Here is a 12,500-nt window from a genome sequence, read left to right as displayed (position 1 = left end):
AGTGAAAGGGATGGTTATGCCTGTGGATGGGTTTTCACCTTGACAAAGGAGCGCATGCTGAAAAGATTTGCCAGCATAGTACTGAGTCCAGGTGCAAGACAACTTTGTGCAATGAAGCCCAGCTTTAGCTCAGCGAGACAAATGGCTGCATCACCCACACGACTCGTCCAGCTCGGGATATTCAGTAAATGTGCCTTTGTCGGGACCAAGGTAAGTTTGTGGTTAACGAATGAGAGGGTTGGGAAAAAGACATAAATATAATGGCACTTGCCTAATCAGACATCAGATATCTCACACAGGCCAGTGGGATTTTTTTAAAAGCATTAAATAATGAAACAATTATAAACAAGGAAAAATGTTTTATCCAGTTGTGAAAAATATTGAGTTTTGAATTGATAATTCATATTAAATCACTAATAAAACTAGAAGGGCACTCTTTGACGTTGCAACATCACCAGATATGTCTCCGCCCATATTATTACATCATTATACATACTTGTACCAAGTTTGATTTAAATTTCTGAACCCAGAGTCAGAAGATTTAATAATTTTGGCTGCCAAACCACATGTCCAATCAGGCTGATATTTAAAACAAATATTCCCATGATTACTAGATCATAATTGTTACATTTCAAGTTGATTGATGAAGCGGTTTGAGAGAAAGAATTTTCTAAAGATTTTCGTTGAATCCAATATGGCTGCTAGACCATGTGATCTATTCATCAGTACCCTGGTATCCCAAAAGCTTGGGGACCATGTGGGTGAAGTTTCCCCTTGATGTGTCAAGCTGTTCTGGAGATATGATTTTTAAAGGTAGGGTAAATCCAATATGGCTGCTAAACCATGTGTTCTCTGATGGAGAATCACAGGTGGAGAATATTTTTGTTCCTCGTGGATAGGTGATCATACCTGTAAAGTTTCACATCGATCTGTTCAGCCGTTTCGGAGAAGATTTTTGAAGGTTTTTAAGCTAAAACAATATGGCTGCTGGACCACGTGACCAAGGATATCATCATTCCCCCCCCCCCCCCACATAAAATGTAGCCCTTGATAACCCTCAAAAATTTTCATACTGATCGGATAAAGTGTTCGATGTATGCAATTATGACATCATAACTATGATATCATCAAGAAAAATCAAACTTGCTTCCCATGTGGAGTACTTGTTATGTGCCAAGTTTCAATTTCTTCCTTTGGTGCGGTTTCAGAGATACAGAGGTCCAAAGTTTTTCCGTTTTTTCCAACATGGCGGCCACAACACGTGACCTATGACGTCATAATTATCCTTAAAACATTCTGCATGAGCAGTCGCACCGATGGTGAAAGTTTTGTCTCAATCCGACAAGCGGTTGTGGAGAAAAACACGAAAGTTCTGTGTGGACAAACAAACAAACGGACCCAAATGCAATGCCCTCTCCTTCGGCGAGGGTAATTAGCATAGATGGATGGAGAGACGTATGTACAAATGGACGGACAACCCGAAAACATAATGCCTCTGGCGACTTCGTCAGCGGAAGCATAAAAACTCAACTTTTATTACCATGGAGTTAGCAACAAGAGGAATGGGTGGGAGTTTGGAGGGATGTACCCCCCCCTCCTGTTCGTCCTCTTTTCCTTTTTGTTCTTTCCCTTGCTTATTGTGCCTAACTGTGGCCCCGCTGTCCATACACTGCCATTTTAACCCTCTGTCTCCTTGCTTTTCCAGGAGTCACGATTTTGTATACCCAAAAAAACAAAAAAACAAAAAAAACATTGCCGATAATTTCAAAATGTTTAATTAGTTGATAGATATTCAATAATCTATCATGTGTGCATCTTTAATTATTATGCACTGGAAAATATTTTCATTAAACTTGCATTTTTCATCTTTTCACATCATGTTTTGCTTTGTTAGAATAGAAGAAGCCTTTTGCTTACCTTGTTATGATACTGCAACATTTGGGTGATGATTCTGATTTTCGGATGGTAGTTTTTGATCGAAATCACCCTGAAAGTAGAATTACATTTCAAAGTGATGAAACAGAGAAAGAGAGAGACAGAGACAGACACAAGAGGAACATAATTGGGCCGAGCAGTCAAATCGCTAGCAGTGGTACCGAAACAATTTGGAGGCAAAATGTTGAAAGTAGAATTGTGGTAATTAGGGGAAGTATGGCATGTCTTACATAAATGTGTGGGGTGTCGTATCCCAAGATGTGCAAGTGCATAAAACAAAAGATTTATATATATATATATATATATATATATATATATATATATATATGTATATATATATATATATATATATATATATATATATATATATATATATAATCTTCTTCTTCCTCTTTCGGCTTGCTCCCGTTAGGGGTCGCCACAGCGGACCAACTGTCTCCATTTCGCTCTCGTTTTGTTGTCCGCATAATGATTTGGCATAGGTTTTTATGCCGGATGCCCTTCCTGACGCAACCCTGGTCGCCTCTTACGACACACAGGGATATGGTACACCTATTCTAACCGGGGCATACACCGGGCCCAGTACAACTGGTGCTCATTTCGCCGACCTCGGAAGGATGGCAGGCTGAGTCAACCCCCTGGTGTTTTCGACTTGGTTTATATATATTTATATATTTATATATATATATATATTTATTTATATATATATATATATATATATATATATATATATATATATATATATATATACGTATATATATATATATATACATATACATACATATATTAATTCAGTGTCCCAACGGGGCTTGAACTCAGGACCTCTTGGGTCCCAAGCCACTGCCCTTACCACTGCGCCAACACCAGGCTTATATATATGTATATATATATATATATATGTATATATATATATATATATATATATATATATATATATATATATATATATATATATATATATATATACATATACAAATATATATATATACATATATATACATATATATATATATATATATATATATACATATATATATACATATATATATATATACATATATATATACATATATATATATATATATATATATATATATATACATATATATACATATATATATATATACATATATATATATATATATATACATATATATATATGTATATATATATATATACATATATATATATATATATATATATATATATATATATATATATATATATATATATATATATATATACACACAAGTTCCTTTAGAAGCAACTTCACCGCAGGTGGATGTCATTCAGCCCATCAACCTTGCACAATGGTTGCCAACCGACAGTTGTTTGTGCTGTACTCTATCCTTTTTAAATGCTCTATCCTTTTAAGCAAGCAAGGAAGCAACATCTACCTTTTTTAAAGTCCTTGGTATGACTTCATCAGGATGGGTTTCAACCACCAACCTCTCAGACTCAGGGAAGATGCTCTAACCATTATGCCACCAAATCTGGTAGAAGGTATTTGTTTTGGTGCTTGTTCAACAGGATGGTGAAGAGGTAGCATACATACCTTTGAGCTGTTGAGCATGTGTTTACAAATAACTCCGTGACTGTCCCTTACATCAGGTAATCCCAATTTTCATTATTCTTACCTAACGGCAGCACCTAACATTTCCTTGTGTTAAACTGCATCTACCAATATTTTGCTCAGTCCATTAAATTATCGAGACTTTCTTGAATCTGATCACCCCCTTCTCTGTTACCTACTTTACACCCAAGATTAGTGTCTGTCATCTGTAAATTTGGAAAGCCTGCTCTTAACCCCACAATCCAAATCATTCATGTAAATTAATAACAATAATGGTCCCAGTACTGATCCCTGAGGTAACCCACTGCTTACATCCTCCCAGCAAGACATCCTCCTGTTCACAGCCACTCTTTGCTTCCTATCACGAAGCCAGTTTCCAATCCTGACCAGCAACCCCAGAAGCCCTCATCTTAGCCAACAGCTTTCAATGTGGTGCCTTATCGAATGCCTTCTGAAAGTCGAGATAAACTACCCACTGCACATCCTTCATTCACCCAATCAGAAATTGACACAAAGAACAACAATAAATTTCTTCAACATGACCTCACTGTTGTAAATCCACATTGACTGCTTTTAATTAGTTCTGGAATTGTTCAAATGGTTCCCTATTCATTCCTTAAGGCCCTGACACACCTTGACGAGTTAGCCAAGGTATGCCTGACGTATGCAAAATGTGTCTAAAACGCTGGCACACGTCGAATACGTTATGAGTAAGTTTTGTATACGTTAAGAGCACACTGAAAAACACTGTCGTAGTATGCTGGCTTTCATCATTGTACTTTGCGGTTGTCCTCAAATTTTAGCATCTTTGAAATTTTACGACGTATGCCAGTGTATGACTCACACGTTCCACTACGCTGGCCATAAGTTGTAAGCATGTTATGTGATCGTTGACACACGTCGACAAACGTTACTTGTAAGTTAATCATAAGTCGAAACACGTCAAGGTAATGATTAGCGTACCCGAAACGTATTTCTAACTGATGAGTAACGTGTTGTAGGCACGTTACACGATCGTTGCACACACGTCGAGGCACGTTATGCGATCGTTGACACACGTCGAGGCACGTTACTTGGAAGTTACTCATAAGTTGAAACACATCGAGGTAATGCTTAGCGTACCCAAAACTTATTTCTAACCTATGAGCAATGTGTTTGAACCTATGTGTAACGTACCTCCAACGCATATTGACATATGTAGAAGTATTTGATTGATGTCTTCCAGACGACCACAGAACTTACTGAACGTGTTTCTAATTTACAGCTACCGTATAATGGCGTATTGGCAGCGTTTAAAAAATAGGAAAACAACAATAACTTCCGATATTTCATCACGTGCCGTTACGTCACGTCCGATTGCCTCTTCAGTTTGCTCATGTCTTATTCTTAGTTCCTCCTCTGTGAATATTTTCTGTTTGAGGATATTGTCACGTCGACGTCGAAACTTAAAAGCAAATGTCCGAATATATTTTAAAATTAGTGATAGACTAAAAAAAATAATAACAATAAAAAACAACAACAACAACAACTTCAGATATTTCGTCACGTGCCTTCACGGAGCCAAGGAGAAAAAAAAATGTGCCTTGACGGAGAAAATAAGTTTCAGGTATGCTAAACATTACCTCGACGTGTTTCGACTTATGAGTAACTTACAAGGAACTTGTGTCGACGTGTGTCAATGATCGCATATCGTGACTACAACTTATTCCCAGCGTAGCGGAACGTGTGAGCCATACGGCGAGTGTGTCATAAAATTTTCAGCATGCTTGAAACTTCACGACGTACCAAACGTACCACGAAATATGACAGCGTACTTCATCGTTTTTCAGCGTGCTCTTAACGTATACACAACTTACTCATACCGTATTCGACGTGTACCAGCGTTTTAGACACATTTTTCATAGGTCGGCATACGCTGGCTAAATCGTCAAGGTGTGACTGCGATGTTGACACTTCCAATTCTCAGGCGGTTATGATTTAAATCGGCGTGCGGCAGCTTTTTAACTGGCTACGTCGCGTGATCGTCGGCGATACGTGCAGCGCGCTATGCCTAAGTTAAACTATCGTTGGGCATAGGTTGTGAACACCGACAAGAGGCTAAGCATTCGTTGGTATAAGTTATCTATAAGACAACGAAACGTTCTGTGCCCGTTACTAATATGTTATGCATACGACCAACTCGTTATGAATACGACCAAAACTTAAAAAAAAAAATCAAAATTTCAGTGTACGCCAACGTTTTACATACATTTTTATACGTTGCCATTGCTGGCTAAGTCATCAAGGTGTGACAGCGCCTTTAACTAAAACGATCCACGAACATGCAACATGAGCAATACAAGCTACACCGAAGCACAAAACAATCCACCGAAAGACGCCATTCCTCCAAGCAACACTGATCTCAAGATTGAGAAGTAATAATTTCTGCAAACGCCAGTCAAGTGATCCTTTCTTTAACGGAGGATGGACATCTGCATGGCTTATCCACTCTGTTAACCCCTAGGGGAAGCAAGTGCTCTGTTTTCACTGACAAAGGGGAGAACTAGAAGAGCCCTCCGTTGAAAATGCATTGGGAAGAGCTGAATGTAATTGTTTGACAACAAATTCACCTCAAAAATGTTGCAAGTGTATTCAAGTGAACAGCAAAATGCTAACAACCGTTATATGCAACACAAATATAGTGTGTGTGTATGTATGTATGTATGTATGTATGTATGTATGTATGTATATATATATATATATATATATATATATATATATATATATATATATATATATATGTATATATATATATATGTATATATATATATATATATATATATATATATATTTATGTATATATATATATTTATGTATATATATATATTGTTGTGGTTACCAAATTCGCAAACCACCATTCAGGTCCCTTAGGTGAGGTATCTCGGTAAGTGCATGTGTAGTTAGGCCCAAACCCGTTGTCTAGTGGGAATACATGTCATTTATGCGAGCTGCGACTCTTCAGGATAGCCGTTTTTCTTTCACTATCTTTATTTTGGACCAACCGCCATGATCACAACCACAACATCAACCAACAACCACAACCACCGCTTCACCACAACCGCCACGACCTTCCCGTCACACCTCGCAACCGTAGCATCGCCACCGTTCTTGCCCCGCTGTGGGTACCGGTGTTGGACTCATGCAGAACGCGCGTCGAACAGCGTGTACAAAACCACGGATTTTCTGCTTCAAAAACGGATCAAAAACGACACACGCCCACTTTTTGCCGTCCAATCGGTGAGCGAGGGGCCATTTGGCCCCGCCTCCAGAACGATCGATATATGCAAATTTGTGGATCAAAAAGCCTTCACGCCCACTTTTTCTCGGGCCAATGGGGAGCGAGGTGAAAGGTCAAAGGGAGGGGGTCAAAGGCGAAGTTACGGGGGGATAAAAGGACGGTGTTCGTCAGTCAGAAGAGAGTCAGCAGAACGAGAACGAGGAGTCGGAACGAGAGAGTCGGGAACGAGAACGAAGAGTGGGTCGGAGAGTCAAGCAGAGGAGAGTCGGAAGCAGAGGGTCAAGACTTCGCGGGCGGTGGAGCTGCTCGTCGTGTGCGTTGGAGTCGGAACGGAGGGGACGGAGCTGTGGAAAGGCGGCGACACCAGACGAGGGGGTGCTCGCGTCGTGCAGGAAGCTGCACCCGAGGGAGGCCGACAGCGCGACCTGGCCGAGGTGGAGACGCTCGTCGCACATAATAAAGATCCTCTATACCCCGAGCATCAGCAACCCCCTCCTGTTTCCCCCCGCGCTGAGATAGTGCGACCAAGGGGGCCCCGTTCCCACCCCCTACCAGGCACTGTCCACGAGGCCCGCGGGTTGCGGGGCCATCGCCGCTCCGCGTCTCATCACCAGACGGGTAGGCCCGACCCGGTCTCGGCCTCAGGCCTACCTCATTCTTGAGGGTATTTCTTTTCCTTGGTTTTGGGTATGTGTTGTCGGCGCCGTCTGCGAAGTAGAATTGTATAAGTGTTGCCGTGTGCTCGGTAGTCGGTATTAGCTCTGCACTGTGTTTTCACTTTTATGTTTGCTTTTTGTGTAAATGGAATTGTGTTTTCTTTTTTTGTGTGCATTTGGTGGAATTGTATTTGTGTGCTTTCCGTTCGTCGCGAATAAATGTGCTTTATTGTTGAACTGTTCTCCCGCTTCGCTTCGTCTTTTCCTCCATTGAATCCCCATCTTGCTTCACGTAAAGGGTTGGTAGTGGGCTGAATACGCCCGATAATTAATCGAACCGTCGAGGTCGACGATAACACCGCTCGGTTATTCTGATAGTACGGAACGGGTCGCTTAAGTGGCCCGTGTCCGAAGTCGACCTGCGGCGAGGTGCGATCGCCCGGTCTACCCTCCGCGTGGGTACTTAGGTAGTTCGAATTTGGCGAGCAACCCTATCCCACGCGGGGGCTGATTGGCTCGATCGCGGTGAGACCGAAAGGTCCACCCGTGACTGGTTCCCGGCGTTAGTCCGAGAGGGTCACGACTGGATTGTCCGTCCGGTGGGCGACGCGCCGCGATTCGAGTTACGTGGCGGTCGCACGCCGGCGGGCGCGAAATCCGCAACACTGGTGTCAGGTCGTGCGATATAAACTCATCGCCCTCCTCGCGGCACTGGTACCGGAGAACAGGAAAACGGGCTCTCCTGTCTCCGGCTAAATTCACGGGAATCGGTCCAGGGGTGAGAGAAGCGACCCCCGATTCCCTCCAAATTACGAGCGAGCGAAATTAACCCTTCACGAGAAGCAAGATGGCGTCTCAAGGCGAGCGGGAGCCGGGGGTATTAGAAATGGATGTAGAATGTGTAGGATCCATGGTCCAGGATGGAATCCCCGAGCAGGAAATGTTGATTGTGCAGGAACACGGACTCGCCCAACTGAACCCAGAACCTGAGGTGGGTGCGGCAGCGGCCGCGGTGTATGACACCTCCCCCCCCTCTCCACCAAAACCCTTCCCCGACCCCTGCCGAAACGGCTCACCCAAGCGCACCCGACATGACCCAGCTATACACCATGCTGGCAAAAATGTATGCGGAAACGACAGCGAAGATGATTGCGAACATGAACAAGCAAATGGACGAAGTAAAAACGAAGATGGATGCAAACACAACTGAATTTATAAACGAAATGAAAGGCATGAACAAGCAAATGAAGGAAGAAACGAAAAAGCTGCGGGGTGAAACGCAGAACATGGGCCGATGCCTGCAGGCGGGCATGAAGGCCGTGACAAAGGAAATAATAGTTGAGACAAGGGAGGTAAAGGGTGAAGAGTTGGCAGAGACACGGGAGATAGAAAAAATAGAGGAAAGACTACACGAGGAAGACGGGGTAAGTGACGCGCACACACACACGGAGGTAGTGGAGGATAATGGGGGTGAGCTCGCGGAGCGTGCAGGGACCCGGTGCGAGCACCTGGATGGCCTCCTCCAGGAACGAGGGGAGGGAGTATGCCCCCTTGAGGTGAGTCACGACCAGGTGAGTTCGGTCGTGCTTTGCGAGGTTGAGAGGAGGAGTGCTGTGGACGGGTGCACGGAGAGCTTGGGGGTATAGAGGCCCCGGAGACCCTTGTGGGGACACGAATCCCCAGTGTGGTTGTCCCTGTGTGTGTGGTGCAAGGTGTGAGTGCGTCCCCGTGTGTGGAAGCGACCCCGTGTGTGAGTGGTGTGGTGGCGATGGTGCCGGAGTACGTGCTTCCCAGCACGCCGTGTGTGGATGAGGCACCGTGTGTGGAAGAGGCCGTGTGTGTGAGTGAAACGGCCAGTGTGGATGAGGCACCGCGGGTTAGTGCCCCCGCGTGTGTGGGTGAGGAACCGTGTGTGGATGAGGCACGGTGTGTGGATGAGGCACAGCGGTTGAGTGCCCTCGCGTGTGTGGGTGAGGCACCGCGGGTGAGTGCCCCCGCGCGAGTGAATGGAGCACCACGTGTGAGTAGTATGGTTTGTGTGAGTAGTGAGGCACGCGTGAGTGAACGGCCGTGTGCAAGGTCGCTGTGTGCCAGGGAGACCGTGTGTGTGAGAGAGCGGTATGAGAGGGAGATGTCGGTTGGCATGCGGGAGCACGCAGCCGCGTCTCCCGGTGTGAGTTTAATGGTGTGGACTGTGTGCGTCGTGACACGCAGGTGTGCGTGGGTTGAATGGAGACGACGACGGCGACAGAGGAGAGAAAGCCGGGTAGCGGCTGTAGTTGTTTCGAGGACCGTGCCGGGTTCACCCAGCAGTGAGCACGCGGTTCGTGCTGTGCAACGCACGAGACCACCACGTGCTCGCTTGCGAGAGTGAAGTCCCGGTCCGGAAACGCACGCGGTGGATTTGCCGATCCCGCGGACGGACAAAGTTTAGGCAGGTAAATGGATTTGGACCGGACGGGTTCTCCACGCGATCGTGTGTGTTAAGCTCCAACGGGCAAAGCACATGTGTTCGCGTGGGGAACCCCTCGAGACGTGTGGCTTGTGTTTTTTTTATGCGCACGGTGACGTCATGGCTGCACGTGGGGTTGGAATCCGGCAGGAGGGGTATCTCTGCCGGATGGTCCCGTCCAAGGAGGGACGAGGAACACGTGCAGCTGCATGACGTCACGGGCAGGTGCAAAGTGCGCGAGCTCTGAGTTGCCGCGCAGGTGCTGCGCATGGAAAAAAAAAAAAGGCAAGCCTCACTTTCGGGTGTACAGGATTCCTGGGCAAGGGGTGAAAGACCCCCTTACCTGGGCACAGGATGGAAACTAGTTAGGGGGAAGGGTTAGCTTAGTTAGACCGACTTCATGGGGCAGGGGTAAGTCCTCATGGAGTCCGTGGAATGGATTAGTTAGAGGGATTTAGTGAGCTTTAGGTTGGGAAATAAAATGATTTATTTGAGACAGAGACAGACTGTGAATGTGTAGAGGGGACGTAGTTTAGCTACGTAGTGTTAAAAGGAGCGTGCTGTAGTTTAAGGGACGACGTGGGAGCACGAGTTAGTTAGGGGATGTAGTTAGGAGGATGGCAGAGTTCAGCGGTGTGTGTGTTGAAGAGTTGTGGGTTGTGAGGTGAGTACATGTGCTTGGTGAATGAGTGAGGCCAGCGGGTCTGTGTGAGTGGAGCGAATGGGGAATGCATGGTGCGATGAGTGATTGGGGGGAGGAGTGACTCCCGCCCAAGGGACCCCGGGGTCAGTGTAGAGTGAGTTAGCTGGGTTAGTCAAATTGAAAAATGGAGGTCGTTTTGTTGTTGGTGGGAATGTAGGCTCGAGACCCATTTGGAGGGGTGCAGGAGCCCTGTTGACGGGCTTGGGAGCGTGGCTGCGAAAGGTGAGTATCGCTGAGTGGGTACCCCGGGCACCAGGCTAGTCGGCCGTGGTAGGCCAAGGGCCCATGGGGGGCCGGGATAGAGTAGTGGGCACGGGTGCGCCTGCTTGGTGCGGGGGCCCGGGGCGCCATTAGCCGCGTGGGCAGTGTTGTGGGCACGGGTGACCCTCGGAAAGGGGCCCGGGAGGCCGGCCTGCCACGTGTGCGTTTCAGGGGAGGTGCCATGGGGGGCACTCCCCGGTGTTAGGGAGCTGGTAGGCTCGGAGGCAGTGTAGTGCCCGGGGGTGCCATAGCGGGAGAATCGGCAGAGGGTCGTGCCTGCCAAAGTGAGCCACGTGTCCCAGCCAGGAGACCGTGTGAGGGCACGGAGAGAAAATTGGGGGGCGAGGCCCGAAATTGTAAGGACACCAACACAGGCGACGGGAATCTGGGTTGTTAGAACCAATAGTTTAAGCGAGAGGCGCTTGTTGAAAGCCCCGGGGTAGTTTAACAGTTAAATGGTTAGGATAGATTAGGAGATGTACCCCTCCGCACCATCCATCCCCTCGCTGTCGTTGTGGGCCGCTGGACCCACTTGGTGTTAAGATCGCCGAACTCTGGGGAGGCCATTCTGAGGCTTCGTTGGGCCTCGACACAGGACGTTAGCTCTCCCTTGTTCCCCTCCGGGAAGGGAACGTAGGGGTTGGGAGTAGGCTAGGTGACAGGATAGGTTAGCCGAACAAGGACGATAAAGGGGGTTAGGGGACGATTTATAGTGGGGAAGTAAAAATAAAAACAACAAAAAAATAAGTTGGGGCTAAATTGGGGTTTGACAAATTAAGGGAGTGGGTATGTACAGTGACAGGCAAAGGCGATAGGTGGGAGGGAGACAGGTAGGTAGGTCCGAGCCCGCCTTCCAAGTGGCCAGCACCACCGCACTCCCTCCACCAACCTCCACTGAACGGCAAAAGCTGGCCAACTTCATCGGCTGGCCGTGTTTTGTCTTCAAGGCGGAGGCCGGCCAACTTCATCGGCAGCTGTTGTTTTGCTGCAAGGCCTGTGCCATCGGCTGGCCGTGTTTGCTTCAAGGCCTGTGCCGGCCAGTTCATCTGCTGGCTGTTTTTCTTCAAGGCCTGTGCCGGCCAGTTCATCTGCTGGCTGTTTTACTTCAAGGCCTGTGCCGGCCAGTTCATCTGCCGGCTGTGTTTGCCTGCAGCGGCCTTCTTCTGCGGGCTGTGTTTGCCTGCAGCAGCCTTATTCTGCGGGCTGAGTTTGCCTGCTCACCTTTGCCATGCCATGCCCACTGCCCATGTTCACCAGCCCCGTTCAATTTTTGCTTTGCCCCCCCAGTTCATTTCCATGTGCGCCAGGATCCGCAAGGCAACAGTTTGCAAGCTGCAAGAACTGCCCTGTTGGCAGCTACAACACGGGCCTGCAGTGGCGGCCCGTGCACCGTGTTTGCGTTCATGCATCCATTCGTTGTGCTCATTGCGTGTGCCACTTGAGCTGGCACGGAGACTGCGTTGTGCAGCCCAAGCACCGTTGTGGTTCACTGAGTTCAGTTCAAAAGGGAAGGCCTTGGACTGCGTGTGAGCAGCCAGCCACGTTCCCTGTCACCTGCATTGTTTTGAGCCAGAGACTGCATGCGGGCAGCCTGGCTCCCTGCTAACTGCTTTCTTTTTGCAGAGTTCATTGATCCTGGGCCA

General features: G+C 46.8%; 1 protein-coding gene across 10 annotated transcripts in view; it reads right to left on the bottom strand.

The window, feature by feature from the left end:
• LOC147027036 (calcium-activated potassium channel subunit alpha-1-like) overlaps window positions 1-12,500 on the bottom strand; it is a 278,274-nt gene that overhangs the window by 75,166 nt on the left and 190,608 nt on the right. For all 10 annotated transcript variants that reach the window (XM_085883106.1, XM_085883110.1, XM_085883114.1 and 7 more), the window contains 2 exons: window positions 1,918-1,987; window positions 39-194 (listed from right to left, as the gene is read on the bottom strand). In XM_085883106.1, coding sequence (XP_085739232.1) covers window positions 39-194; window positions 1,918-1,987 — 226 coding nt within the window. The remainder of the gene's footprint in view (window positions 1-38; window positions 195-1,917; window positions 1,988-12,500) is intronic.

This window comes from Eptatretus burgeri, chromosome 5 (genome assembly GCF_056783735.1).
Source record: "Eptatretus burgeri isolate ZD-2024b chromosome 5, Ebu_testis_v1, whole genome shotgun sequence".
Taxonomy (NCBI): domain Eukaryota; kingdom Metazoa; phylum Chordata; class Myxini; order Myxiniformes; family Myxinidae; genus Eptatretus; species Eptatretus burgeri.
This window is presented reverse-complemented; position numbering and strand designations above follow the sequence as displayed.